This window comes from Zasmidium cellare (assembly GCF_010093935.1).
Source record: "Zasmidium cellare ATCC 36951 unplaced genomic scaffold M409scaffold_6, whole genome shotgun sequence".
NCBI classification, from domain to species: Eukaryota; Fungi; Ascomycota; class Dothideomycetes; order Mycosphaerellales; family Mycosphaerellaceae; genus Zasmidium; species Zasmidium cellare.
Window position 1 is genome coordinate 242,696 of NW_022986950.1, and position 27,881 is coordinate 270,576.

At 52.9% G+C, this 27,881-nt stretch overlaps 12 protein-coding genes across 12 annotated transcripts; 6 read left to right on the top strand and 6 right to left on the bottom strand.

Moving 5' to 3' along the window:
- Positions 1 to 25: 25 nt before the first annotated feature.
- M409DRAFT_18797 (uncharacterized protein) lies at positions 26 to 1,768 on the top strand (the record flags this gene model as incomplete). Its single annotated transcript, XM_033804649.1, has 4 exons — positions 26 to 341; positions 397 to 520; positions 580 to 1,225; positions 1,640 to 1,768. 4 exons carry the CDS (start codon positions 26 to 28, stop codon positions 1,766 to 1,768), a joined length of 1,215 nt encoding a protein of 404 aa, XP_033671713.1.
- A 78-nt stretch (positions 1,769 to 1,846) lies between these two features.
- On the bottom strand, positions 1,847 to 2,494 carry M409DRAFT_18798 (uncharacterized protein; the record flags this gene model as incomplete). The annotated part of the gene is made up of 3 exons (XM_033804650.1): positions 1,847 to 1,874; positions 1,937 to 2,197; positions 2,253 to 2,494. 3 exons carry the CDS (start codon positions 2,492 to 2,494, stop codon positions 1,847 to 1,849), a joined length of 531 nt encoding a protein of 176 aa, XP_033671714.1.
- An 822-nt stretch (positions 2,495 to 3,316) lies between these two features.
- Positions 3,317 to 4,459, bottom strand: M409DRAFT_63876 (uncharacterized protein; the record flags this gene model as incomplete). The annotated part of the gene is made up of 2 exons (XM_033815813.1): positions 3,317 to 4,255; positions 4,313 to 4,459. The coding sequence occupies 2 exons, from the start codon at positions 4,457 to 4,459 to the stop codon at positions 3,317 to 3,319; spliced, it is 1,086 nt and encodes a 361-aa protein (XP_033671715.1).
- A 1,110-nt stretch (positions 4,460 to 5,569) lies between these two features.
- M409DRAFT_18800 (uncharacterized protein) lies at positions 5,570 to 6,219 on the top strand (the record flags this gene model as incomplete). Its single annotated transcript, XM_033804651.1, has 3 exons — positions 5,570 to 5,599; positions 5,661 to 6,032; positions 6,091 to 6,219. The coding sequence occupies 3 exons, from the start codon at positions 5,570 to 5,572 to the stop codon at positions 6,217 to 6,219; spliced, it is 531 nt and encodes a 176-aa protein (XP_033671716.1).
- A 276-nt stretch (positions 6,220 to 6,495) lies between these two features.
- On the bottom strand, positions 6,496 to 7,495 carry M409DRAFT_18801 (uncharacterized protein; the record flags this gene model as incomplete). The annotated part of the gene is made up of 2 exons (XM_033804652.1): positions 6,496 to 6,676; positions 6,729 to 7,495. 2 exons carry the CDS (start codon positions 7,493 to 7,495, stop codon positions 6,496 to 6,498), a joined length of 948 nt encoding a protein of 315 aa, XP_033671717.1.
- An 845-nt stretch (positions 7,496 to 8,340) lies between these two features.
- On the top strand, positions 8,341 to 9,540 carry M409DRAFT_18802 (uncharacterized protein; the record flags this gene model as incomplete). Its single annotated transcript, XM_033804653.1, has 1 exon — positions 8,341 to 9,540. The coding sequence occupies one exon, from the start codon at positions 8,341 to 8,343 to the stop codon at positions 9,538 to 9,540; it is 1,200 nt and encodes a 399-aa protein (XP_033671718.1).
- A 150-nt stretch (positions 9,541 to 9,690) lies between these two features.
- M409DRAFT_18803 (uncharacterized protein) lies at positions 9,691 to 10,587 on the bottom strand (the record flags this gene model as incomplete). The annotated part of the gene is made up of 1 exon (XM_033804654.1): positions 9,691 to 10,587. The coding sequence occupies one exon, from the start codon at positions 10,585 to 10,587 to the stop codon at positions 9,691 to 9,693; it is 897 nt and encodes a 298-aa protein (XP_033671719.1).
- Positions 10,588 to 11,041: 454 nt separating this feature from the next.
- On the bottom strand, positions 11,042 to 13,283 carry M409DRAFT_63881 (uncharacterized protein; the record flags this gene model as incomplete). The annotated part of the gene is made up of 6 exons (XM_033815814.1): positions 11,042 to 11,412; positions 11,465 to 11,728; positions 11,781 to 11,936; positions 11,990 to 12,047; positions 12,183 to 12,982; positions 13,151 to 13,283. The coding sequence occupies 6 exons, from the start codon at positions 13,281 to 13,283 to the stop codon at positions 11,042 to 11,044; spliced, it is 1,782 nt and encodes a 593-aa protein (XP_033671720.1).
- Positions 13,284 to 13,921: 638 nt separating this feature from the next.
- Positions 13,922 to 16,129, top strand: M409DRAFT_18805 (uncharacterized protein; the record flags this gene model as incomplete). The annotated part of the gene is made up of 1 exon (XM_033804655.1): positions 13,922 to 16,129. The coding sequence occupies one exon, from the start codon at positions 13,922 to 13,924 to the stop codon at positions 16,127 to 16,129; it is 2,208 nt and encodes a 735-aa protein (XP_033671721.1).
- A 352-nt stretch (positions 16,130 to 16,481) lies between these two features.
- M409DRAFT_18806 (uncharacterized protein) lies at positions 16,482 to 17,600 on the top strand (the record flags this gene model as incomplete). Its single annotated transcript, XM_033804656.1, has 1 exon — positions 16,482 to 17,600. One exon carries the CDS (start codon positions 16,482 to 16,484, stop codon positions 17,598 to 17,600), a length of 1,119 nt encoding a protein of 372 aa, XP_033671722.1.
- A 1,493-nt stretch (positions 17,601 to 19,093) lies between these two features.
- Positions 19,094 to 20,492, bottom strand: M409DRAFT_18807 (uncharacterized protein; the record flags this gene model as incomplete). The annotated part of the gene is made up of 2 exons (XM_033804657.1): positions 19,094 to 20,169; positions 20,222 to 20,492. 2 exons carry the CDS (start codon positions 20,490 to 20,492, stop codon positions 19,094 to 19,096), a joined length of 1,347 nt encoding a protein of 448 aa, XP_033671723.1.
- Positions 20,493 to 20,833: 341 nt separating this feature from the next.
- On the top strand, positions 20,834 to 27,822 carry M409DRAFT_63884 (uncharacterized protein; the record flags this gene model as incomplete). The annotated part of the gene is made up of 3 exons (XM_033815815.1): positions 20,834 to 24,508; positions 24,542 to 25,724; positions 25,811 to 27,822. 3 exons carry the CDS (start codon positions 20,834 to 20,836, stop codon positions 27,820 to 27,822), a joined length of 6,870 nt encoding a protein of 2,289 aa, XP_033671724.1.
- Between the last annotated feature and the right edge of the window lie 59 nt (positions 27,823 to 27,881).

Below are 27,881 nucleotides of genomic sequence, written 5' to 3' on the forward strand. Positions count from 1 at the left end.
TTTCAACCTTGATCAGTCTGTGACAATGGGCAGTAAACTCACCTCCAAGCAAGAAGTCCTCCAAGCCATCCAGACCGCTCAGGCTCTGGCGCAGGGGTATATCAAAAGTGGCTTCGCGACACAAGAAGATCGTTATGAGCTCTCCACCGCTGCCATGGACATGACGAATGCCTGTCAACTGCCCATTGACATTGCCGTGAGGGTCATCCTGGAGGGACCATGTGTGTCTGCTGCATTGAGAGTGGCGATTGCAGGAGGCTGGACGGATGTGTTGAAAGAGAGAGAAAGCACTACTGCAGATGAGTTGGTGGAGAGGTGTGGTGGTGACAAGAGTGTCGTTGGTGAGTCTCATCGTCTCTGTCTGGCGTATAACATGGCCATTGACACGGAAGACAGTTCGTATCATGAGAGTCTTAACCGCCAGCAAAATCGCTCGCGAAGGAGGCTTCCAGACCTACGCATCCACGGATGTTATGAACACACTCCTTCAGCCCGGCATAGTAGACATGTTCAACCACAGGTACGTCCTCCCTACACCTCCCTCATCCCCTCATCCAAGCTAAGCTGCCACACCCACAGCACCGACACCGTCACAGCAATCCTCTCCAAACTCCCCCTCTACCTAACCAACACCTCCTTCACCGAACCCACCACCCAAGGCACCGGCCCCCACGCCTTCACCTTCGGCGCGCCCTTCTGGAAACGCCTCTCAGCCGAACCTCTCCTCGCCGAAGCCTTCAACCGTGGCATGACAGTCTCGCACACCGCCCGCGGCCTCCCCGCCGAGTGTTTTCCCTTCTCCACCGAAACCGCCGCCCTAAACCTCTCCCCGCAAGACGTCTTCCTCGTCGACATAGGCGGCGGCATGGGCCACCAAACCCGCCTGATCCAGCAGAAATTCCCTTCCATTCCCGGCCGCGCCATCGTGCAGGATCTTCCGCATGTCGTCGCCCACGCTTCTTCCCAACAAGAGCAACAGGAAACGCAAACGACCGGGATCGAGTTCCAAGCCCACGATATGTTCGCGCCTCAACCCGTCCACGGCGCGGCGTTCTATTTCCTCTCCGCGATTTTGCACGATTGGACGGACGGGCCTTGTTTGGAGATTTTGGGGCATGTGAGGGGGGCTATGAGGAAGGGGTATTCGAGGGTCTTGGTTGCGGATTGGGTGTTGCCGGATCAGGGGGCGAGGTTGGCGGATGCGTGTCAGGATTTGTGGATGTTGGTGAGTTGGAGACTTTTCTTTTTTGGTGGGATATCTATCCCCAGCCTTCGATGATCGATTATGCTGCTCAGGAGTTGTATCACCGCTGGGGGAAAGGATCAAGTTCGCGGGATAACCTTGCGGTGAGCATTCTTTGCTGGTATGCCCTGCGCTCTGTTTTGCGCGTTCATCCTCGAGAATGGGTGCTCGATTGTGCTACTTGGACGATGTATCTGCGCTTGGATGTCCGTGAGATTGTTGGGATGACCGTGCGGTGAGCATACTCGACTTGCTTTACTTTGCGCTCTGGTTTTGCGCGTTCATCCCCGGCATTTGATGGCCGATTATGCTGTTGAATAAATATATCAGCAGTTTGAGAACAACGGAGATCAGGGGGTGATCTGTTCAAGAGAAGTTGCTAACTTCTGCGTACAGGCGGACGTCTGCGGCAAAGAGCGCACCAAAAGCGAATGGGAACACCTCCTCACCCAGGCAGGCCTGAAGATAAAAGAAATCCACCGCGCAGGCGTAGCGCAAATGTTAGAGATAGAAACGTCAGAGTAGCAGAGGAGAATGCGCCTCTCCCGGAGGTGGGCAAAGCAGTAGTGAAATTTCTTTTCACTATCAAAACGCGCCGTGTTCTCACGTCTCCTTGGGGCGGACTGGGAGCCTGGGGGTTGTATCGTTAGCTTGATCGATCGGTGGGTGTTGGGGATGGATGGGGGAACTTACGAGAAGGTGATGTTTTCACCTGCTGGTGGAGGAGACTGCTGCTGCTGCTGCTGCTGCGCCGGACCAGCCTGACGCAGCGCCAGGTTCGCGTGGAAGGCTGAGGGGCCTTCACCTCCCTCACCTCCGTCCTCGTTCTCCTCATCATCTCCCTCTCCCTCCTCTCCCACCACGCCACCATCCCGGGTAACGGCAGCTTGCTGCCGAGCCGCGCGACGGAGAGATCTCTTGATGAACTTGCGTTCATCGCCGTCCTTGCCCGTGCTAGAATCACATGTCAGCTCCACATTCGCGCCTGATATTCACATGCTAGACGTACCGATTGGCGACGGCCCAGGCGCGCAGTCCCATGTACTCCTTCCTAGTGGAGGAGTAGCTGTCGCTGATGCCGTGGCGCTCCTTCAGGGTCTGCGCGACGACCGGCCAAAAGTGAGAGTAGCCCGTGACGGGCTCGCCGCTGCGCACGTGCTCGGCGACGACGTCGCAGAGCACATGCTTCTTGTGCTCGATGGCGGCTTGGGCGAGGGAGGCGGCGGCAGCGGCGGAGAGTGGGTCGGCCATTGCGAGTGAGCGATTGTTGGGCGCTGTCTTGTGATTTGCTTGTGATGATTAAAATTTGCTTGTGAAAGGGCGTTCTTAGCATGTGAAGACGAGCGATGCGAGTGTAAAAGTGATGGTTGGCTTGTGACGAGCCGGGCTTATGAAGTTTTGGGAAGCGTTTGACAATACGACGCGTCACAATAGCAACCACATACAGTCACTATAGCAACAACAGTACTCAGTTTCAACTTCACTTTTCCACACAATATCTCCATAGATCTCCATACATCCCTGCTATTGAGAACATCATAAACTTATTGTCCTCAATTAACACTCGGGGATGTCCTATTGTGCATCTTGTTGCTCCTTCCGTATTAGGAAGGCACGGCTTTTTCCGTACATCAAACGCCGATTCTGTCCCGCTTCCCATTAGATACACTCCTCATTGAATTAACAATCGATCTATCGCTCTAATGCCCCGTCTCGCGTGTCCAAAAAATACCATCGAAATTTAACCGTCAAAAGTAGAATATTGGCAACCAAAACAAAAATATTATTCGGTCGACCAAGGGGATTCGAACCCGGGCCCTTGAAAAGAGTGTGCAAAAAGCAAATTAATATCCAACCGCTCGCCGCGCTACGCCATTAACCGCCACGCCCTTTCGAAGAGCTTCGACCTCAATTAACTTTGCCTGCTTCAAGCGATTGGATGAGATGATTACTTACAAATTAAATATATAGCTAAACACGTCCCCGCCGAAGTATTGCCATCACAACTCACTGCCACCGACCCCTCACGTCACCGTCACCGTCCCCGTCGCATACTGCTGCCGTCGCCCCCCCTCACCACCCAAACGTCTCACCCACTACCCCCTCACAATACTTCCACAACTTCTCCGCCTCATCACTCGACACCGCCGGCGGATTCGCATTCCCACTAATCTGACAATCCACCATATACGCGCCCCAATTGTCCTTCCCATCCTTCCTCTCGCCCACAACCTGCGCAAGCTTCGGATCCAACGCCGCCGTCAAGCTATTCGACGCGCCCGCGCCCAGCGTCTTAGGCACAAACCTCCCGCTCTCCATCATATCCAGGATGGACTTCATGGTGTCCTCGCTGAAATTGCGACCGAGTTCGGTGAAGATCACGCCCGGGTGCACGCCGGTGCTGAAGATGCCATGCTGCGCGAAGAGGCGTTTGTTTAGGCCGATGCCGAAGAGGATGTTGCCGACTTTGCTGCGGTGGTACGCGTCGACGGGGACGTAGGCGACGTCTTCCATGCCGGTGTAGCCCCATCCTTTCAGATACTCGTAGTTGGGCTGTTCTGAGGTGGGGAGGTCTTTGTTCTTCTTGTCGAAACTCATGTCGCTCCAGCGGATGCTTGAGACTTCTGGCGACTGGGAGCTCACGTTGACGATTCGAGTTGCGCCTTTTGGGTTCTTCTTCGATGCGGCGATGAGCTTGGGCATGATGAGGTTCGTCAAGAGAAAGTGCCCAACCACATTTGTGCCGAAGTGCATTTCGATGCCGTCTTCGGTAAACGTTCGCTCTGCCACGCCCATGACGCCCGCACTGTTGATCACGATATCGAGGGTAGGAATATCCTTCCACGACAGGAGTTCTTCTGCGGCCTTGCGAACTGAGGCCTGGCTGGAAAGGTCGACCTGCAGAGAGCGATAATCTACGTTTGGGTAGTCTGCCTTGAGGGCGTCGATGGATGCTTGCAGCTTGTCGGGACTGCGGCCGGTGATGATGATGTGCTTTGGAGACTGCGATGCCTGCAAGGTCATGCGAATGAGAGACGTGCGATGCTAACGAATATCTAGTGGACATACCAGGGCTTGCGAGGTCGAGAACCCAATTCCACCAGTATTGACGCCCGTCACCATGATCGTCTTGCCAGCGACTACATCTTTGAAGGCTTCAGTCACTTCTTTGCCTTCGGTTTTGGCGTTGAAGTTTGGGTGAGTCGTTGCAGCCATTGCAAAGTCCTCGATCGTGGGAGAAATAATTGGTTTTTTTGTCGAATGTTGAGACTGGACTCTTGAAACACTGGAAGGCCGATTTGATGCTCCCAGAAATTCCCAACACCTCAACCATGCGTCAATATATACATCTTCACCACAGGTGAGGTCACTCCCAAGTCTCCACCTCAACCAATGGGAGACTTGTTACTCTTTCGGTCCTAGCAAAACGACCAGGGATCCAATGAGAGATTTGCTACCGGATTGAGCGACCATCCCGCAATGCAAAATATTGTCAAGGGCACGGAGTTAATACATGTGGAGTCGTTTTGCGTGCATGTCGCAAGCCGGATATGCAGTTGAATTTGATCTTCTCCGTTCGATTTGAAAGTGTTGCCATTGCTCGCTTTGCTCGAGAGGAAGCCATCACGGAGTTAGAGCGGTGGAAAGATGTCAAGCTCGATGGAGACATTGTCGACCCTCTCATCTGCCTCGTCTGGTGAATAGGTCAGGGTTGGATTGGACTCGCAATACGACTTGTCTTTGCCAAAAGATATAAGTCAATTTTTTGGACCTTATCAAAGCGTTGCTCGGGCGTCTCTCGGATCCGCCAATGTATAGGCTCAAGGGACAGTGCAGCAAGTCTCAGTAGACCTCTATATATGCTCAGGAGCGAGTGACTTACTTATTAATGCGGTCCAGCAGACACTGTTCTTCCTCCAAGAATCCCAGCATCCAGCATTCGAACATTCACTCCCGCCGTTCTCAAACGTCATCGCTGCTTTCTGAGAAGGATCCTGTTGGCACCTCATCCACACACCAATCCCATCTCCCCACCACCCAGCATTCACCCCTTCAAGCCGCCTCCCACCGCGATCATCTCAGCCACGATCGCAGCAATGCCTGGACGAGGTTTAACGAAGCTGACAAAGTTCCTCTACATTCACTTGCGAGGGAAAGTCTCGCCGCGCACACGGACCAATCACATGCTCCAATGCGGGGCAGGAATGACGTGCCCGCTGGGTCCCCAAAGTTTGCTGCGAAGCAGAGCCCATATATTACTTAGCAGTCGCCGTTAAGCTTCTTCTCGCGACAACGGCATCACCGCAGAGCACAACGACTGTCAAGATGAAGGCATACTGGTTTGACAATCTCCCCGTACGCCGATTCCCACCCGCCACAACCTATGTCCGAGTTCCAACAGCTAACCTCTCACCAGGGCGACCAACGCCTCGCCCACGACTCCGGCCGCACCGTCTCGCCCGAATACCTCTCCAAACTCGGCATCCTGCACTACCACTTCCCCAGCGACCTCTCGAGCGTCAACGCCATCGCCGAATCGCGCGCCTACAAAAACCGCGACGAGATCGAAATCAGCCCCACCACGCTCCCCAACTACGAAGAGAAAGTCAAAAACTTCTTCCACGAGCACCTGCACGAAGATGAGGAGATCCGGTATATTCTGGATGGAGGCGGGTATTTCGATGTGAGGAGTGAGGGGGATGATTGGGTGAGGATTCGGCTGGAGAAGGGTGATTTGATGATTATGCCGGCGGGGATTTATCATCGGTTTACGACGGACGAGAAGAATGTGAGTTTGGTGAGGATATTTTGGGGAGGGTGAGGGGATGCTGACTTGTGTGTGGTAGTATACCAAGGCGATGCGCCTGTTCAAGGAGGACCCCAAGTGGACTCCGCTGAACCGAGGCGAGGAGACGGACGAGAACCCATACAGGAAGGATTATTTGAAGCATCGCGAGAGCTTGGCTGCGGCTTAGGAAGGCTGATGTCGAAGTGAGTTGAAGATGTTTCACGAGAAGATGATGATTGCGGAAGGGGAGTTTGGTCGGACTCAACACGACCTGAAGAATGCCGATACACCACCACTTGCAAAAGCGGCCATGAATGTCTTTTGACTCGTTTACACAATTCCCGCATTATAGCAGACGTGCAAAGTCTCGATGCTGAATATGCTTCATAATGCCTCATTTGATGCTCCGCTTGAACGCTCACAAGGTGACGAGGAGAAGAAGAAGAAGAAGTGCTCGTGGTTGTTACAATCCAACCTCGCCATGCGTCCTGAGTCGTTCTTGAATCCTCTCTACCACCATGATCTCCTCATCGCTCAGCTCAACGTGATGTGGAAGCTGAATCTTATATGGACGGATGCGTACATCCTCGATACCATCGACGAAGTCGACGCGGTTGCTCAACTCTCGGCGAAGGGTTCGATCACTGAAGAAGTCAGTATACAGACAACGCATCACAAGTGTAGTTGGACACATACCTGCTCGTGTCTGATATCGGCTTCGCTGGTCTTTTTCCTTCTTCAACCCGCTTCTCCTCTGCAACTTTATCCTCCTTCGCCTCACGCCGTTCCTGCTTCAATTTGCGACCCGTGTTGTTCGGTGACCACCAGTACATGGGGTACTGCCTCAAGATGTTGTTGAAGATGAGCGCAACACAGACCATGAGCACACTATCCAGCAGCACGATAGGGATATATCGCCATCCCATGGCTATAACATGCATCTCCGTCGAAGCGAGGACTGCCGTTGCGCCGCCTGGAGGATGAATCGTATTCGTCAAGCTCATCACCCACGATGCCAGCGCACAGCCAACGGCTCCCGAGACCCATTGGATGTTGTTGAAGTTCGAGTTGAGCTGGAAGAGTTTCGCAATACACACGCCGCAAATCGCAGCCAATGTATTGCCGATCACTGAGTTCCGCGGCTGCGAGAGTGGTGATTTGATCGTGTTGAAGTCGAGCACTGCGCTGGCGCCCAGAGATGCGATGACTACAGGCGGATGCCATGTCGTGATGCCAGGTGCGTAGTTGCCGATTCCTCCCACGAGACATAGTCCTGCAACTGTGGCGGCGAATGTGATGGGCCACTGGAGGACTTGATATGGTTCTTTGGCAGGTTCTGAGCGGTATCCGAGCCAGCGCGAGATCGGTTTCGGCAGGATGTAGAGTCGGTTATGAGGGATCCATGGGTTTAGGTAGCGGTCGACATCGAAATCGAGCAGTTGCTCGAGGACGCCTTGCTCCATCTTCGTTTGCGTTCTGCTGTGAATTGGCGCTATCGAAGTTGCCACGAGTGTAACTCAGAAGCGCACAAAGTTGAGGTTCTGACTGAGAGTGAAGAAGTGGGACCCGGATGTGTAGCGGGCGAAAGAGACAATTGGAATGCTTTGTTCCTTACCTCCCTCCTACCGACAGTTGTATGTCACCACCGCTCTTCTTACGGACTACAACGCAGGTGACGTGCTCTTGTAGAGAACGTCTCCTCGGAGGGCCATGCCGAGTGTTTGCCGGTCGTCCATTTTCATATTGAACTTTCCTCTCCTCTCGAGGGACTATGCTGCCACCAACTCGCAGGGTATGGGCGCAGAACAACCTCTCACTTCTGGCCTCATTTCCGTCTATTCTCCCAGTTCTTAGCCCTGACGCGGTCGAATATTCAATCTGCGAGAATTGTCCAGAAAACTGGTCGACCGGAAACGTCAGACTTCAGGCGGCGTAAAGAAGGGTCATGTGCGGGCGGGGATCGTAAGTTGTACGTAATGGCTTCGAGGCCTTGGTTCAGGTATTGAACGGTCTTTGGAACATCACCATTTGGATGGCGGAGGTTGGGATGGTGAAGACAATGGTATAGAGAGCAAATTGGAGGACGAATATGTCGAAGATATGGAGGAAGAGTAGTGAAGATGAAGAGGTGAGGTTGAATTGGGAGACTGTTGATAAGAAACGATGGCCACCGGAGAAGCAAGTTTCACTGCTGTTGATGCCTGAGGCACGAACTTTTCCAATTTAGCTCTTGACGCGCTTGAGACGCGTTCTCCAACTCCGTCCCACATCACCACCAGCAGAGACAAGAACACCGACCACCGCCATCATGTCAGACTACGAAGATAACGATGAGATGGACGTCGATGTCCCCAAGTCTTCCAACGACATACAATTCTCCTCCAACAACACCGACTCGAAAGGCAAGCGTAGCGCAGCAAACCTCCCCGTGGAACTCGAGGACAACCTGCCCTGGGTGGAAAAGTACCGTCCTACCTCCCTCTCTGATGTCAGCGGTCATCATGATATCCTCGCGACAATCAACAAGTTTGTCGACTCGAATCGTCTACCCCATCTGCTGCTCTACGGACCTCCCGGTACCGGCAAAACTTCCACAGTCCTAGCTTTAGCGAGGAGGATATACGGCAACAAGAACATGCGGCAGATGGTGCTGGAGCTCAATGCCTCAGACGATCGAGGCATCGATGTGGTGCGCGAGCAGATCAAGACTTTCTCCTCCACCAAACAGATCTTCGCTGGTTCCTTCGACAAGAGCGCGCAGCAGGATAGCATTGGCAATTTCAAACTCATCATCCTGGATGAGGCAGATGCGATGACGAGCACGGCACAGATGGCACTGCGAAGGATTATGGAGAGATACACGGCAAATACCCGGTTCTGTATCATTGCCAATTACACACACAAGCTGAGCCCTGCGCTACTCTCAAGATGTACAAGATTTCGATTCTCGCCATTGAAAGATGCGGACATCAGACAGCTAGTGGACAGGGTCATTGCAGAAGAGAATGTCAATATCGCGCCGGAGGCTGTGGATAGCTTGGTGACGCTGAGTAAAGGCGACATGCGACGAGCGTTGAACGTCTTGCAGGCATGTCATGCATCGTCAACACCATTGCATGTACCAGGCGAGAAGGTGAAGGACAGCAAAGACATACAGCGAGACCTGATTACCCAGGAGACGATCTATGATTGCATCGCGGCCCCGCACCCAGAGGACATCTCAACAATCGTGCAGACTTTGCTCACGACGCAGAATGTGGGCTCGTGTCTGAGTACAATCAACACTTTGAAGAAGCAGAAGGGGTTGGCATTGGCGGACATTCTCACAGCAATGGGCGAACAGCTAACCGAGATCGATGTACCCGCTCAAACACGAGTAGCGTGGCTCGAAGGACTGGCCGATATCGAATACCGTCTCAGTGGAGGAGGTAGTGAGAGTGTACAGACCGGAGGGCTCGTGGGCGTTATCAGGAGTGGAGTTGGCATGATGGAGAAGGTGAAAGCTTAGGAGACCAGGTCAGTAAGACGATGTCACTCCTTAAGAACATGTTGATATGAGAATCTTTTAGCGAAGGCGTTGTGGCTGGGCAAGAGTTGCTGAACATGCAAAACAAGAATCGAAGACTTTACGCAATCCCTTCTCCACACTCCTCGACCACTACGAAGCACTCGCCTTCTGTCCCTCATTGAAGCCAATCTCATTAGCCAACTGCTTCAGCTTCTCAAAAGCCTCCTGCTCATTAACCTGCACCTCCGCGACCCCACAAGCCTTCCTCGCCGCCGGCAAAAGCACACTCTCCTCAATCTCATAATTCCTCCCTCCGCTCGAATAAATAAACTGCCCATTCCTCGCCCCATCGCTCATCAAATACGCCACCTGCCTACCCACAGCCTCCGCCGGCTGCCACTCGACCCCCGCCTTATCCACGAGATCCTGCGGAACCAGACCTGTGATTGTCCAAGAGGGGCCGATGCAGTTTATCCTCACGGGGATGTTCTCAGAGAGAAGGTTAGGCACCACGCCACGCATCCAGCCAAGCACGCCATGTTTAGTAGTCGTATAATCACTCACGCCAAAACGCTGAAACGACGACCCCGACGCCGTGCAAACAATACTTCCCCCCGGAGGATCTTGCCGCCGCATATAATGCAGCGCCAGATACGACGTATTAATCATCCCCATCAGATTAATCTCATAAACCGCCCTCGTCGGCTCCTTCAATTCCCCCGTGCCCTCGTCAAACACCTCGTCGAGATAGTTCGTGCGTCCCGAAATCCCCGCGTTCGCGAAGACGTGGTCGATCCGGGCGTGTCTTTCTTGGGCGAGTGCGAAGAGGTCGAGGAGGTCGCGCCAGATGGTTACGTTGGTGGGCTTGAAGGTTAGGCGGGCGTGGGTGATGGGGCAGGGGTTCGTGTCTCCGACGACGACGTAGGCGCCGGCGGAGAGGAGGACTTGGGTTGTGGCGAGGCCGATGCCTGAGGAGCCGCCGGTGAGGAGGACGGTTCTGTCTTTGAGGGGGGCGAGGTCTGTGTCGTGGATGTGGAATTGGGACATTGTTTGTTGTAGGAGATGGGAGATTGAGGGGAGTAAAGCTGGGGAGGATAAAAAGTTCTTCTTCTATCGTCTTTCTTTTCTGTTTCTTTGGCGAAGTATCAAGGTCAAATTCTGGATTCTCGATTTTTTGTATCGAAATAGAGTTCTCGGGCGTATTTAAGAGTGTTTTGTCCACGCGAGGTTGTTGCTATAGCACAAGCACAAGCTCCTCGGCGTCACTCACCCCGCACCGCTGGGGAAGGTCAGAGTCGCGCCTGACGAGTCCGTCTTGCAGACAGGGGTGAGATTGACGCATCAAGTCACGAAGTCCGATTGCTGTTCGTTATTCATCAATCAAGGACTTTCGCCAAACTGTTCAATTAGTCAACTCCGCAGTCTATGTATGGAGATTGTCGTGTCTTGTATCGTAGTCTTGTGAGTCTTTACAGTTCTCCACTTCGTACTACCACGCGGTTCAAGCGATCCGTGCAGCATCAGCATCCGTCTTGACATCAAGCACCGTCTGCAGATGCTCATAGCCAAGGGGCACATTGTCCTGCGCGGCAAGGAGACGAGCTGACCTCGCGATATTCTTGATCTCTCGGCCGTTGAAGTTCAATTCGGCGAGAGTGTCCAATTGGGAGTCGGTGATCGGCTGAGCATTCACCTGGTCGTTGGCCTGTTGCTGAACGAACGTCTGCCAGATCTGTTTTCGTGCCTTGCCGTCCAGGTTGGGGTAGTTGATGGAGAGGTGGATGCGAGAAAGGAACGCGGGATCCACGGCGGACGCGCGATTCGTGGTGAGGAGCATCACGCCCTTATAATACTCCAGCAGGCGGAGGAACACTAACTTGCTATCAGCATACTCACTAAAGAAGACGTCGAGGTCAATTCCTACCTGACACCAGCTTGTTACGTTCAAGATCGGTGGCTGAGCGTTGCTCGAGGAAGACGTCGCACTCGTCCATCAGAAGCACTGCGTGCCACTTGGCGCAGAGATTGAGCACCCTCTGGAGGGAAGTCTCTACGTCGTCAGTAGTGCTGCCTAACTCACCGGCCGTCATGGCGTAGAGTGGTTGCTTCATTTCTTCGGCCACTGATTCGGCGGTAAGCGTCTTGCCGACTCCAGGATCGCCACAGAGCAGCATGATGAAACCCTGGCCTTGGTATTTGTTAGCATGATAGGGAAACACAGTAAGTTGCGCCGAGCTTACCTTTGCCTTTGATGACATCGTCGAAGTCGTCGACAGAGCTGAGATGGCTCTTCACGAAAGCCAAAATCATCTTCTTGTACTGTTGACGGAGTAGCAACTTGTCGAAAGCGTGCACGCTCCATTCGATCTCATGAATTGAGTCGACGAAGAAACCAGCTGATGATTGTTGTTAGTAATGGGTTGGTTACCTCCAGCAATGGTATACGCACCCCATTTCTTGTTAGAAAGATTGAAGCCACGAACCATAGGACTGCAGTAGACAAGGAGCTCATCGTCAAGCTCAACCTCGGGAGACTTCTCGTCGTCATCATCATCGCTTCTACCTCCTGGACTCGACCAGCGCCTACGATAGCGTCTGCTGTCGTACGAGGTGACGCTGCTGCTGCGGGATCTTGCTCGTACGGCGTTGCTCAAAGGGTCCAGATCCGTTGGCGAATCGCTGTAATTCTCCTGTGCGAATGATTGAACGTCAATGACTATTCTGCCTGTACCAATATGCTGCTTCTTGGGCCCGAAGATGCTGCCATCATAGGTCAAGAAGAAGCCCGAGTATTGCTTGTAGCGGACACCACAGTGCTCCAGGAACTTGCGGCCTCGCCGCTCGAGTCGTTCGCGAACGCCGTCGAGATCGGGATGTGCCTTGCTTGGGTAGAGTGGCAGGTCGGTGACAGCTTTTACGCCCTTGAACGGGCTGATCTTACGTCTTGCCGTGTCGAAACCAAGCTTGTCGCCATCAAACTCGATGAATCGGCACAGCACGATATGAACTTCGGCATTGTTCTGCTTTGTGACGTAGGAGTCATTCACAATGTACAGCCGCTCTCCTTCGTCGGTCTTGGCGTAGACTTCGCAACCTGGTTCGTACAGAGCCCAAAGATAGTCGAAGCTAACCAGTCCATGTTTGCGAAGATCGGCGGTACGGTCCAGATGAGGCTTGAGTTGGTCCTTCAAGGCTTCAACAAGGACTTCGCAATGCTCCTTGACCTTCTCGTCCTGTTCTTCACGCAACAAGTTTTGGAACTTCTGCCACCGGAAGAAGAACTCGTGGAAAGGTGCTCGGAAAGTGAGATCCTTCAGTTCAGTGCTCACACCTGCATAGTCTTCGAAGACTTTGTGAAGAACCTGTCGAATGTACGGGCTCTGGATCGTGATGGAGTGCATATTCCAGGAACTCGTTTCTTCGTCTTCTTGCCAGCGAACAACTATGGCCTTGTCTTTTGGGATGCGCAGCTTTGACCTGCGGCGAGGCTTATCCTTGCTCCATGAGCGTCGTCGCTGGCGGTAGATTTCGATGGATGCAGCTGTCTCTCCGAGAGGTCCGTCGTCATCGTCGTCGATGGCGCTGCTGTTCTCGTCCTGAGACCGAACACTTCTCGCATCGTCGTTGCCACCTTCGTCGCCCATCGCTCGATTGGCCTCCGTCAACGTGTTTGCTAAATCACCAGCAGTGAAGTGCAGCGGTAGTCGTCCGGCCGTGACGGCCTCGTCTTGTTCCGGAGCCATGGTCGAGATGATTTCCGCTGAGACTGGAAGATGAAGTGCTGCTATTATTTGTGGTATGCTCTCACTTTTGTACCTTTGATCTGGGGCTGGCAGATGCCTGAGCCTCGACTGGGCGAAGCAAGGCAAAGGAGTCGTAAAGACAAACCGGTGAGACTGTGGGGCCAGCTGAAGTCGAGATAGCAATCACTGAACAAACAGTCGATGTGATAGGTGCAGCTGGAACGCCAGCGAAGCTTCAGTAGCACAGGTAGCGCACACATGCAGCACGTCGAAAGTGAGGCCTATAGTGTTAGGCATACGTTAGGCAGAGCTGCAGCTGCTGATGCACGAGGTTGGAATGACGCATGTCGATAAGGCGTGGCCACATCTTTGTGGCGAAGTAGAAGATAGGCATCAAGAGCCATACTTACGCTTGAGTTTCATACTGTAACAGTAATCATTTCTTCTCTCCCTCAAGCTGGCTGTCATATACTGGATCTTCTTATGCCCACGTTCGAGTGTTTGGAAAGGAGCAGCCAGAAGTGAAAGTGAGGGAGGATGAGCTGTGCCTAACAGAGCTTAGCGTGGTGCACGGAGCATCTACCGGAACCTTCTTCGTCCCGAGCCGTGTCAGTTCACAACTCTAGGTTCACGTCGCAATGGAAGTGCCACCGACCTCGAGTGCGAACAGAACGGTGGTGCCACATACGTTATGCAGATGGTGCAGACGTTTCGTCTTGAACCTTCAGAGTGACCTCGACGATGCAACAGAGAACGGGCAAAGGTTCTACTCGCATTTCGACGACATCAGGAAGCTGATCCAAGGGGCACAGGAGTTTCAATGCCACTTGTGCTCGATTTTGCTCGTCAATCTCGAGGAGCGTAACGAATCTACAGGAGTCGATGCGATCATTGAGAAGACGAAGACCACAAATCTCATTCCTTCTAACCGTGTGCTGATTACGTATCTCCAAGAAACTCCAAAGTATTCGAAGCATCCTTGGAAAGCTTTCAACATATGCGTCGGAACGACAAAAGCCGATGGTTCGGAACCTCTAGAAATCGCGGCTCTTGCCCACCTTATGCACAATCTGGAAGGTGAGCTTGAATATGAAACGCCTAAACCTCAGTCTAAGTTCCTGGACATCGCTCGGACAAGGCTCTCTGCTTGGACCCACTCGTATGAGCACATGCAACTTGTCAAAGCCTGGCTTGCTGCGTGCATAACTCGACATGAGTCTTGCCGGCCACGTCCTGGCTTGCGGAAACCAACCCGACTGTTAGAAATCAGCGGCGATGGCGACATGATCAAATTGGTGCCCGGCGCAGCCAGCCCACGTGCCAATTATGCAGCCCTGAGCTATTGCTGGGGCCAGGTGCCACAACTGATGCTTCTTCGTTCCAATTACAGCAACTTCGAAAGCGGCCTCCCTGTCTCATCGCTGACCATGGTAGCCCAAGATGCGATCATTGTATGCCGCGCTTTAGCGATTCGATATCTCTGGATCGACGCAATGTGCATAGTCCAGGGCGAAGACGGCGATTTCAAGCAAGAAGCTGCTCGAATGGAAGACGTCTATGCCGGGTCGCTCGTGACTCTCGTTGCGGCGGCTGCTCGTGATACGACAGAGCACTTCCTGAAGGAACGAAATCCTCTGCCGTGGATGGATTGTCCATTGTATTTTGGCGACTCGCATTGCTACCGAACATATGTCGAGGGCCGTGTTTTCTGCGAATATGGCAAAAATATTCCTGGCTTCTTTGCACTCGATGCTCGAGGGTGGTGCTTTCAAGAACGTCTACTGTCACCACGATCTCTCTATTTTGGATCCAACGGTCTGCATTGGGAATGCCGCGGTGGCCTTGGTTGCGAGTACTATCCCAAAGTCGCGGCAAAACATGGAGCATTAGATGATGGCCTCCACGCTCAGAATGCTCTGAAGAATACGTATGTGGCAATCAATGAGCTAGACTCTGATCTTACGGACCCTATGGTGTCTTTTCGCTTTCGGGAGCTATGGGGCGTTGTTTTGGAACGATATTTCGACACCAATCTGTCGTTTGAGAAGGATCGACTGGTGGCGATGGTTGGTCTGGCCAGATCTCTGGAACACAAGTTCGAGATACAAGCTTCCTACGGGCTCTGGCTTGCGTTCCTTTTGGATGAGTTGCTCTGGTCAGTGGACACTGTGTCAAACGACACTACGCGGAACCTTGACATTGCACCATCATGGTCCTGGGTTAACCTCAGAGACTGCAAAATCTTCTGCAGCAACACCCTGCACAAGGGCGAGATCGGCGAAGAGCATCGCTTGGTGGATTCGATGTCAGCAGATGTGGTCGAACCGCCAAAAGCGACTGACTTCACCGCAAGCATGACTGGAGACTTCAGCAAAAGGCAGAAACAAGATGACTTGTCTGACGTCGTGCGGCTGCGTGGGCGTTTGCGACGCTGCGTAAAACGATGCACAAAGGCGAAGCGCAGTGGTGCTTCTGTCATATTCCTCGATCCATTCGAGTACCCGGAAGAAAAGACTCGAAACGCCGCTGTCTGCCGATTAGACCAGGCCACTCAACACGACCAAAATCTTTACTGTTTCTTGGTGCGGCGTGAATACCGCACCGACATCGAGCGCACATCGACGAGCCACGAGAACAGCCATGTCGACACAATATGGGATCATGGTCTGGTGCTTACTAGAACAGACGAGGGAACTTACGGCTACCGAAGAGTTGGTTTCTTCACAGATGAACCTGATGCTCGGGAACTACAACATGTATACGCATCAGGTGGAAGAGGTGACGACTTAATGTACTTGTTTCCCGGATTACGAGAAGACTCAAAGGTCGAGATTGCGATTATATGAATGCGTCTTATCGGCAACTACTACGGCGACTGGGAAACTCGGGAGTGGTGAGACTTGAATGCGGTCCTCTCGGCTCTACACATGAACGACCCCTGTGGATACTGGATGAATGGATAAGGTTCGGAAAAACACCGAGGCTGCGTTGTGTAGCCTGACATGCAGTGCGGCCGCAGGATTTTAGGGCTGTACTGGAGTATAGCTTCATCCCACCAGCCTTTCCCTTTCGAGACTCTATTGCGAGACTCCCTCAGCTCCATGTCACTGACGTAGAATTGTTTTTGTCGTGTTGATTTAAGAAGTCTTTTCTTCGTTTTTTTGTTTCCTTTGCGAATACCATCTCCACATAAACAGAATGTCGAAGACACTGCCAGCAAAGGCGGCATGGCTGCGGAAAGGCAAAGCGCCTCTGGAAGTCGGAGAAGCTACATACACACCTCCTGGAGAAGGCGAAATTGTCATCAAAAATGCAGCCGTGGCAGTCAACCCACTGGATCATTTCAAGCGAGACGCAGGCGGGTTTGCATTCGGCTGGATTAAGCTTCCCTTCATCATGGGCTCCGACGCTGCTGGAGAGGTTGTCGAAGTGGGCTCCAACGTCAATCGGTTCAAGATTGGCGATCGCGCTACGGGCCAAGCGGTGGGCATGGATCGTCGGAGTAATAAGTCCAGTGAAGGCGCATTCCAGACGTATACAGTGCTCCGCGAGGTGGTGAGCTCTCCCATTCCGGACACGATTTCATATGAACAAGCTTGTGTTCTCCCTCTTGGACTCTCTACGGCCTCCTGTGGGCTCTTTGACAAAGACTTCCTTGCGCTCCAAGCTCCGACACTGGACCCCAAACCCACGGGCAAGACAGTTCTGATATGGGGAGGCTCTAGTAGCGTGGGATGCAACGCAATCCAACTAGCTCGAGCCGCAGGCTACAAAGTCATCTCGACCGCCTCGCCGAGTAATCACGCCTTACTGCGCCAACTCGGAGCGTCCGAAGTGTTCGATTACAAAAGCCCCACCGTCGTAGCCGACATCGTCAAAACCCTGCAATCACACACCGTCGCTGGAGCCTTCGCAATCGGAGACTACTCCACGGAAGCCTGCATATCCATCCTTGGAAAGTGCAAAGGTCGGAGATTCATCGCTCAAGCCAGCGTCACTTTACCTGAGGGTGGCTTCCCAAGCTCTCTTCCAGGAATGGTACCGTTCGGTGCGACGATGACTTACCGCGGCGTCTGTTCGATGCTCAAGGCTAAGCAGAATGGGGTCTCGATGAAGTTCATCTGGGGTTCTGATCCGGCGTGGAATGAGCTGGGACCAATGATCTATCAAGACTTTCTCCCTCGAGCGCTGGCGGAGAAGAAATTTGTGCCTGCTCCCGAGCCCATGGTTGTGGGGATTGGTTTGGAGTATGTTCAGGAAGGGTTGGAGGTGAATAAGAAAGGTGTTTCTGCGAAGAAGGTTGTAATCAAGCTCTGAGGCTGAGAAGTTCGAAATTGCGCAGTTGAGTTCTGGCTAGGGGAGAGGTAATATGTCCGAGGAGGACGTAATTATACTTTGTTCGTGGGTATGCCGTGCGGTCACAGTTTTGTGCAGCCTACGAACCCGTCGATGATATGGGTGGCTCGGATGCAGTATCTATAGCGAATGAAGCCTGCCTGCTGTTGTTGGCCCACTTGATCGATGATCTGCAATCGAAGTTAGTGGCCAGCTTGCACATGCTACAAAAGCTCCCTGTAGCTCCGAAACCACCGCAACCTGACAAAACATCAACGAATTTTGCTTGAGTAGGCATTTGCGTGACTCGGTCGTCGTGTCTCTCAGAACAACAGCAGAACTAGGAAGTAGACAGGGCGGGTAAAACCAATGCTGCCCGAGGGTTACTCGTAGTGCCTCGTTACACGCCGTGTTCGTTCATTCAAGCAGCATTTGAATGGACGAGCGATTCCGTCGATGGCCGAATCCCTGAGTTTGGCTTTGCCAAATTGAAGTTCTTCCAGAAATGGATGGAGTTTGTATTCGGCTGATCCTAGAAGCACTGGAAGAACTTGGCTAGAGATTCGGCATTGTCTTCTGGACAAGTTTGTGGAGCATAAACATGTTTTCCGTCTGACGCATAAAGCTTCAAGCCAGATCTCTCGTCCATCTCGTCAATTGTAGTCACTGGACACTACTCACTTTGGAAAGGTACGAACAGCGTTCGTGAGGAGGGAGTGCCGACCGAGGTAGTTATGCCGGATGGTCAGGGTTATGCGAAGGATGTCTGTGGGCTGCGCTGGACCGCACCCTACACCATCATCCAGATCGCTGGAGCAGCAAAGACTGGTACTTGGAACCCCATGGAGCAGGTAACCATGGTGCTCAAATTTTGCCGACCTGCCAAGGCTCTGCCGCAGTCTGAGATTCGGCCTTCTTGGGTGCCCATCGAAGATGTGGCTGGAACGATCTGAGATCGATTGCTCGCAGATAAGCCTCGTCCTGTCTATCATTTCGAGAATCTTTCAATCCCATCGGTCAATTCTCGCAGGCGACTTTGACCGTTACTCCCAAGACTCTCGCAGTTCCCTGTATGCACGTGGTTTCTTATGTCGACTGGGCAGAGCGAGTCTGAAATCGTCTTGTGGGGGCGATAAACGGCAGGCGTGCGAAGATTCTCTTTGATTTCATTGAGGACGCTCTGTTCGGACACTGCGAATGTTCTGCGACTTTGAGTTTTGTGAGGCGACTGAACATGAAAGAGTGCAAAGTTATGCAAGAGTATTACGGGAGTGATCTTCATGATCACGAGCTTAGTAGACTGCAGTTTTGATTGATGCTGCACAGAAAGTGTCGCTAGAGAAGAGGTGAAGTTAGACAAGGTTTCGCGCTACAGCAAATGTGAGCTAGCTCATTGAGCACGGACTGCATTTTCAACCTCCTTTTCACTCCAAGAACATCACCAACTCCTTTCGTATAACCAAAAATCTCTCGGATCAGCGATACTTACATCTCCCACAGTATCCGCAGCCCTCCGAGCATGCTGTAAAGTCTTCCTCTTCCTCGTCCGACTCAAGCTCTCCGCCAGCTTCGGCATCGGACCCGACAGCATTATCTGTCTCCTCGTCGGACTCGTCTGACCCTCTCGGTGCCCAGAGGCGCATCGTGTCATCAGTCAAAGCGTTTGGGAACTCTCCGCCAACGTGGCGAAACTCAAGTTGGCCCGGAACGCTGTAGCAGACTTCGAACCTACGACTTGGATCCTTCCTTGCAAAGCTGACTATTTTTGCCAGCAAGCCTGAGACCAGTCTGACATCGTCCTGGTGGCTCGCTTCCCAGTCGTCAACCTGATTCCGCACGTCGTGGACCTGGACATCGTTGAATACGCCGTTGGAGTGGTATGCAAGTACAAAGTTCTTGACCTGTCTGACCCAGAATCTGCCAATCTCGCCATCGAGGACTTGCTCCAGAGTCAACTGTTTGCGGACTGAACGGGTCTTGATTTCGAGGATGGCCTCTTGCGGAACAACATTGCCACCTGAGACGAGCTTCAGGTCATTCAGCTCAGGCAAGGCCTGAATGACTTCCGGTTGCATGTCATCGCTGACATGCTGCGGTAGAAATCCATCAGCTTCAGAGCGAACGATGCATTGGAAGCCCGCAAAGTCGTACTTGATCATGCGCTGATGAGAGTCTGCATTTGTGACAGAATCGTCCAGTCTGGTGTATGTGCGCGGGAAGGTGTGGCCATAACCAACCACGCTCGGTATCTTTTCATCGAGACTGTTTTCACGGCGAATAAGAAACACGGTCTCGCCAATAGTTTCGATAACGAATTGGAACGGCTTGTCGCTTTTCTGAGCAAAGCGAAGAAGGTTGCCCATTGTGCTCCCACAAGCGAAGACGTCGATCTCTTCCAAGTCCAGATCTGGCGCTTGCGCAAGCACTGCCCTGACAGCGGGCTCCAGTGGATGCTGAGGGTAATGCACAGCATTGATGTCTCGGAAATATGAGCCAGAATCCTCCTCAAGCTTGCGTGGCTCGTCCAGAGGCGCCCATCGTGGCGGCATACCTGCATGAAGTCAAAACGCGGATCAATACGCAGCTGCAAATGTACAACTCACCGGGCACCACGATCGTGGGCTGTTTGTCGTTTAACCAGCTGAAGGAAGCCAAGTAAGTGCATGACTGGATGGCGAGTCGCGCTGAAAGGGAACTTGCTTGCGACAGCAGGCTCTCATCCGTCACGTTCTCGATCAGTGGTCCTCGTGGTGGTGGAGAAGTCTCAGGCGAGACAGGCTTTCCTGACCAAGCACCGCCTCTGCCACGACCACCACGGTTGCACCCTCGTGTGCCAGAAGACCGTGAACGGCCCATGCCCGCTCGGTGAAACATGGTGAAGACGAATTGTCTAGCAAGAGTTGGATAGCAGAAGACGGCAAAGCGTGAAGGAGAACGGCTGGTGCGAGTATGCAAGCAGGTGTTAAATGTGGATCTATGCATAAGTTCTGGTCGCCCCAGGAATGCCTTGGAAGGCCCGCAAGGATAAATGAGGTTCGTCTGCATGTTTGATACGTTGAACCAAGGCCAGCGGCAGCCTGCATGCGCTAAAATACCGTACGGAAGACATCCCTTTGGAGCTCGGACCACGCGGCCTCTGCGTTTGTCCTATCTCTCACCTCCTCACCACGCTGTTCGTAATCACTGGAATCACATCTACATACGTTCTGGTGCCAATGGCGGACTCTAGAGCTGGTGCAAGCAATGTGTCGCAGCGTAGCAATCGACTTGCGAGGCTCCTGCACGCTTTCCTTGCTGGACTCAAGCCTGTGCAATCCTCGCGAGATGTTCAGCAATTTCTGCAAGCCATTTGCGACATTGAAGATCATGCAACATGTGTCGAGAAGATAGGGTGCAGCAAGTCGGGCCTGGAGATTCTACGCAAAGGCCTCAGATTCGACATCTCCGCCAGATTCATCAATGGTGCTCTCGCCGAGCTCCTCGCCTATCTCGCTGTTCCTGAAGTCAAGCGTCTTGCCAATGGCGAGTTCTTGAAGCGGATCCTCTCTCACGTCGTCTCGCCGCCTGCACTTTGGGATGCAATGGTCAAGGCTCAGCAAGAACAGCAACTTACGCCAAAAGCCGAGCTCTACTTCGCTTGGCTCCTGCTGGAACTTCTCTCATGGAGCGGCGATCGCCCTATTGAGGTCGACGGAACCGCTGCCGAAATCACCAGCAAGAAGACTTTTCTCGAATCTGACGACCGTGAGCTTCGCGGTATTGGGTACCGCATCGAACGTATTCTTCAGACCAAGGCATCTGGATCAACATCTCATCCTTCTGGCCCAGGAGGTCGCCACGACAATGACTTCGCCGACTATCGAAGTATCGCAGTCTACCCAACGGAAGACGAACTCACCAGCAAAGACCGGCCATATTACAACACAGCACATGCGCTTACACAGACACCTCTTGCAAGCAGAGTTGGACATCATCTAGACAATCAGTTTCGTCTTCTGAGAGAGGATTTTCTTGCCGAGCTTCGAGAAGACATTGATGCGTCCAGTGGCAAGACTAAGTCATCCTTCCGTCGGCAACGCACACGACTACAAGTACTTGATCTTGCTGGCGTGCATTGTGGAGGAGAAAGAAGTCGTCAACCATGCGCCCTCAAAATCGCTGTCAACAAGGGGTTGAGCCAAATCACCAACGCTTTGAATCGTAGACAGTTCCTTCGTGACAATCCGAACGTTCTCCGACACCACTCATTCGGCTATCTGGTTGACCAGGGCAAGATAATCGCTTTTGGCAAGGTCGTCAGGGATGAAGATCTATTGTGCCAAGATCCCCCTGTTGCAGTTATACGGACTCCCGGAAGTGGTGCGATGCAGAAAGTTGTTCTTGCGCTGGCAATGTCCAGATCTGTGGAATTTGTCCTCATCGACACAGCAGTCTTTGCCTACGAACCCGTCTTGCGATGTCTCCAGGCCCAAATGGAGTTGCCCCTGGCCGAGCAACTCCTCGCTCCTGAACAACCTGACATCGAATTGGATAACCAACTGGACAGCGAAAGCCTCGACGAAGTCATACGTCAAGTTGAGTCTGCGCCTGCAAGGGATCTGAAGGCACTGCTGGGCCTGTCGAAGACAGTAAAGCTGGATGAGTCGCAGACCGCATCTCTTCTTGCCGGCCTTCGTCAGTCAATCAGCCTGATTCAAGGCCCACCAGGAACCGGCAAGTCTTTCATCGGTGCACTGCTGGCCAAAGCTCTCTACGACCACACGAGCGAGAGCATTCTAGTGATTTGTTTCACCAACCACGCGCTCGATCAATTCTTGGACGATCTGTTAACCATCGGCATCCCCTCGAATGACATCGTCCGGCTGGGTTCAAAGTCATCCGCAAAGACGCAGCACATTACTCTCCGATCACAAGCACCGGGCAAGCATCGGTCTCAAGAGAATTGGGACGCCATTAATCGCCTCAACGAGGAAGTTAATCAGCATGCGTCGGCGCTGCAAGATAAAGCCGAAGCCTTCATAGACATCAGGCCTTCACAGTCACAAATCCTTGAGTATCTGGAATTCTCTGATGACGACTACGAGTTCTTCGAAGCTTTCGAACTCGCTGAGCAGCAGAATGGCTACCAAATGGTAGGTAAAGGCAACAAGGCAGTAGACAGGCTTTATCTGATTGATCGCTGGATGAAATACCAAGACCCAGGCGTATTCAAGAAGCGCCTGTCGCCGTGGCATGTAGACATTTGGGCGATGGATCATGCTTCGCGAGCCAACAAGTTGAAGAAGTGGCAGCTCGACATCTTGACAGAAGCGACCGACGGCATCATAGCCACAGCTGTAGCGTTTGATTCTGCTCAGCACACTCTGCATGAGGCGCTGGGGCAGAAGGATGCCGAACTGATTCATTCGAAGCGCATCGTTGCATGCACAACCACCGCGGCAGCCATGTATACTGAGCAACTTCAGACTGCCTCGCCGGGAATTGTCTTGGTCGAAGAAGCCGGAGAAATTTTGGAGAGCCACGTCTTGACTGCCTTGACGCCCAGCACGAAGCAGCTAATTCTCATTGGCGACCATCAACAGCTGCGGCCCAAGGTCAACAACTACAAGCTCACAGTCGAGAAGGGAGACGGATTCGATCTCAATCGATCTCTTTTCGAGAGACTGGTGCTCTCTGGTTTCCCACACACCACACTGAAGCAACAACACCGCATGTGCCCGGAGATCTCCAGTCTGGTGCGCCACCTCACCTACCCTGAACTGCAAGACGCACCTTCTACCACGGCTCGAGATTCGCTACGAGGGCTTGAGAAGCGGGTAGTGTTCATCAAGCACGAGAAGCAGGAGCTACTCAGCGATATCAGCGACCGTCGAGACCAAGGCTCACCCAAGAGCAAGCAGAACCCCTACGAAGCTGAGGTCGTCAAGAAAGTGGTCAAGTACATGGCACAGCAAGGATATGGGACTTCTGATCAGGTTGTATTAACTCCATACCTTGGTCAGCTGGGACTCCTTCGACGAGAGCTCGCTAGAGATAATGACCCTGTGTTGAATGATCTCGACTCGTTCGAGCTGATCAAAGCTGGACTCGTGTCTCCAGCCACAGCATCGCAGACTAAGCGACCTCTTCGCCTCTCGACCATTGACAATTACCAGGGCGAAGAGAGCGACATTGTTGTGATATCGCTCACTCGAAGCAATCCTGACGGAGACATTGGTTTCATGATATCTCCAGAACGACTGAACGTCCTCCTCTCAAGAGCTCGCAAAGCACTCATCATTATCGGAAATCCAGCAACCTTTATGGCGAGTCGCAAAGGCGAAGAGCTCTGGAAATCGTTCTTCGACCTGTTGGCGAAATCAAACTCGATCCTTCATGGACTGCCGGTGCACTGCCAGCAACACCCAGACCGACAGATGATACTTGAATCACCGGCCGACTTTGACAAATTCTGTCCTGACGGAGGTTGTTCTGCTCCCTGCGGCACTTTGCTCAGCTGCGGCTTGCACGAGTGTCCGCGGAAATGCCATCGCCTTGCCGATCACACAAAGATGAAGTGTGACCATATCATGCGAGAGACCTGTCCTCAAGGCCACGTGCTGACGAGAAAGTGCTCCGAGGGCCACCCAGCATCCTGTCACATCTGCGATGCTGAAGCAGCTGCCAAGCAGGCGAAGCAGGAGAGGGACTTGGAGCTGGAACAAAAGCGGCCAGCAAGACAAGCAGCATACGCGGCACAGCTTGCCGCCATCGATGATCAATTGACCCGCATTCGAGAGGATTCAAAGGCGAAGACGGAGGAAGAGCAGCAAGCACAGCTCCTTCAGCAGCGGCAGAAAGACCTTGAAACCGCCAAAGCACGCAAGGCTCAGAAGGAGGCTGCTGATCACGCCAAGAAAATGCGAAAAGACTCCCAGCAACAGGGCGCTTCCGACAGCGAGGGTGGCCCAGGCTCTCCCGTGACCGCCAATACCGCGGATGATGGCAAAACGGCCGGTTCAGAATCGCATAGAGATTGGGAGTATCAGAAGACCGTTGAAGGGGCTATCAACCCAGCTCTCGATGACCTCATAAGGATGATTGGCCTGGAAGGAGTAAAACAACAGTTTCTGGAGATCAAATCCAAGGTCGATCTTCTTATCCGACAAGACCTCTCTGCCCAACTTGAGAGAGAGCGTTTTGGCGCGGCCTTGCTGGGCAACCCAGGTACCGGCAAGACAACTGTTGCTCGGCTGTACGCCAAGTTCCTATGCTCGGTCGGCGCACTACCAGGAGATGATTTTGTCGAGTCAACTGGTTCGAAGTTGGCAAATGAAGGTGTCCAGGGCTCCAAGAAGCTCCTCGATGACCTCCTGGAGAAGGGCGGAGGCGTCTTTTTCATTGATGAGGCGTACCAACTTGCATCGGGGTCCAGCATCGGGGGAGCTGGGGTCCTAGACTTCTTACTTGCCGAAGTGGAGAATCTCACAGGCAAGATCGTCTTTGTTTTGGCGGGCTACAACAAGCAGATGGAGAAGTTTTTTCAGCACAATCCTGGGCTACCAAGCCGCTTTCCTCGCACGATGCAATTCGCTGACTACGAGGATGACGAGCTACTCGCCATTATGCAATACAACATCAAGAAGCGCTACCAAGGCCGGATGAAACTTGAAGATGGCACTGATGGGCTGTTTGCGCGAATTGTTGCACGACGTATTGGCCGAGGACGCGGCAAAGAGGGGTTTGGCAATGCTCGAGAGGTCGAGAATGTTGTCTCTATCATTGCCTCTCGACAAGCGAAGAGGCTTCGAAAGGAGCGGAGAGTGACCAAGAAAGACGACCCAATGCCCGATGACATGCTCTTGACACAAGAAGACCTGATTGGCCCTGAGCCATCAAGTGCTCTCACGAACAACAAGGCTTGGGTAAAGCTGCAGAAGCTCATCGGCTTGCAGTCTGTCAAGGACTCCGTCAAGGCGCTGATTGACTCCCTGGTTTACAACTACAAGCAAGAGCTGGCTGAGAAGCCGCTTGTCGAATTCAGCTTGAACAAGGTATTCCTAGGCAATGCTGGGACTGGGAAGACGACAGTTGCGAAGATGTACGGTCAGATCCTGGCCGATATGGGTAAGTGCTGATGCTCCCCTTGCTGCTTCCATGGAGTAATTCCATGATACATAACAGATGAACCATGCGCTGACATTGTATTCTAGGTATGCTTTCCAGCGCTGAGGTGGTCATCAAGAAGCCCGCGGACTTCATCGGAGCAGTCATCGGGGCTTCAGAAGCAAACACAAAGGGCATTCTGGATGCTGCAGTCGGGAAGGTCCTAGTTATCGACGAAGCGTACGGACTTTATGGTGGCGGCTCAAATACAGACCCTTATCGAATTGCTGTCATCGATACCATCGTTGCGGAGATTCAAAGCGTGCCGGGAGATGACCGATGTGTGCTTCTGCTTGGCTACAAGCACCAAATGGAGGAGATGATGCAGAACGCCAACCCGGGCCTCGCTCGACGCTTTCCCATTGATTCTGGCTTCCAGTTTGAGGATTTCGACAACGACGACATGGCAGCCATGTTCGATATGAAGCTCAAAGGCTCGGCGTTTACAATCACCCCACGAGGCAGAGTCGCTGCTCTGGAGATGCTAGCCCGAGCCCGCAATCGACCACACTTCGGCAATGCAGGCGAAGTGGATATATTGCTGAACGACGCCCAGCTTCGTCAACAGAAGCGCATTTCTCGCGAGACGAACGCACCGAAAGGCATCCTGGAAGCAGTTGATATCGATCCTGAGTTTGACAGGGGCGAGCGGGCACTCACCAACATCACAATGCTTTTCAAGGAGACTATCGGCTGCGAGACGATCATCAACCAGCTGCAAGAATATCAAAACATCGTGGCGAACATGAAGAAGCTTGACCAGGACCCTCGCGAGCAGATACCTTTCTCGTTCTTGTTTCGCGGGCCTCCTGGAACAGGCAAGACGACAACGGCCAGTAAAATGGGCAAGGTATTCTACGACATGGGCTTTCTCGCTTCAGCAGAAGTTATGAGCTGCTCAGCTTCTGACCTTGTTGGTGAGTATGTTGGACAGACTGGACCCAGGACCCGCAAACTTCTGGAAAAGGCTCTCGGCAAAGTCCTGTTCATTGACGAAGCTTATCGTCTGGCGGGCGGTCACTTTGCACAAGAAGCCATGGATGAGCTCGTGGATTGCATGACCAAGGAGCAATTCTTCCAGAAGCTGATCATCATCCTGGCTGGGTATGATGCTGACATCAATCGGCTTATGTCCTCGAATCCAGGCCTGACTTCTCGCTTCCCGGAGACTATCGTGTTTGAGCCTCTCAAACCCGAGGACTGCCTTGTCTTGCTGACCAAGACGCTGGGCAAGAAGAAGGGTCTCGATATCACGGTCCTGTCCGCCCTGGGACCGACTCTGCGCTCTGATATCCTCCCGCGGTTTGCAACGTTAACTGGCTCTGCCAACTTCGCCAATGCTCGCGACGTGCAGACTCTTTCCAAGTCGATCTATAGCAAGATCGTCAAGCACCCAGATGCAGCCAATCAAGGCATGAAGGTCACGTCGACCTTGGTATTGGAGTCTATCGATAAGATGATCGCCGAGAGATGCAAGCGACAAGCTGATGCTACCATGGCAGGCGCTCTCAGAGATTCATCGGCGGCTGAAATGCCGATGCAACATCAACATCATACCCCAGCCCCAACGGTGCAGGTTTCTTCCAGCATGGCCACCCGAGAAGACTTCCAACAAGAAGTCACTGAAGAGGAACCGCTTCCCTCCGACGCAAATGGACACGGAGGACCCTCTGGTGGCCCAGATGCCAAGCCTCTTGTCCAGCGTGACGCCGGTGTCAGCGATGCCATTTGGTATCAGCTTCAACTCGATCGCAAGAAGGCCGAGGACGCCGAGAAGGAGCACCAGCGGCTGCTCGAGGAGGAACACAAGCTCGCACAGTGGCTCAAGGACTGTGCAGACGCTCAGCGTCAGAAAGAGTTGGAGGAGCTCGCACGCAAGCGAAAGGAGATTGAGAAGAAGAGACGTCAGGAGGCAAAGGAGAAACAAATGCTAATGCAGATTGGACGATGTCCTGTTGGCTATGAGTGGATCAAGCAGGCGAATGGGTATCGATGTGCTGGTGGGAGTCACTGGATCGGTGATGGAGATGTTGCGAATATGATGGGTCAGGGTATTTGAGGGGCATCCTGGAGGAAGAGATCCTGACCTTTTTATTATAGAGAGTGGCCCGAGACTTG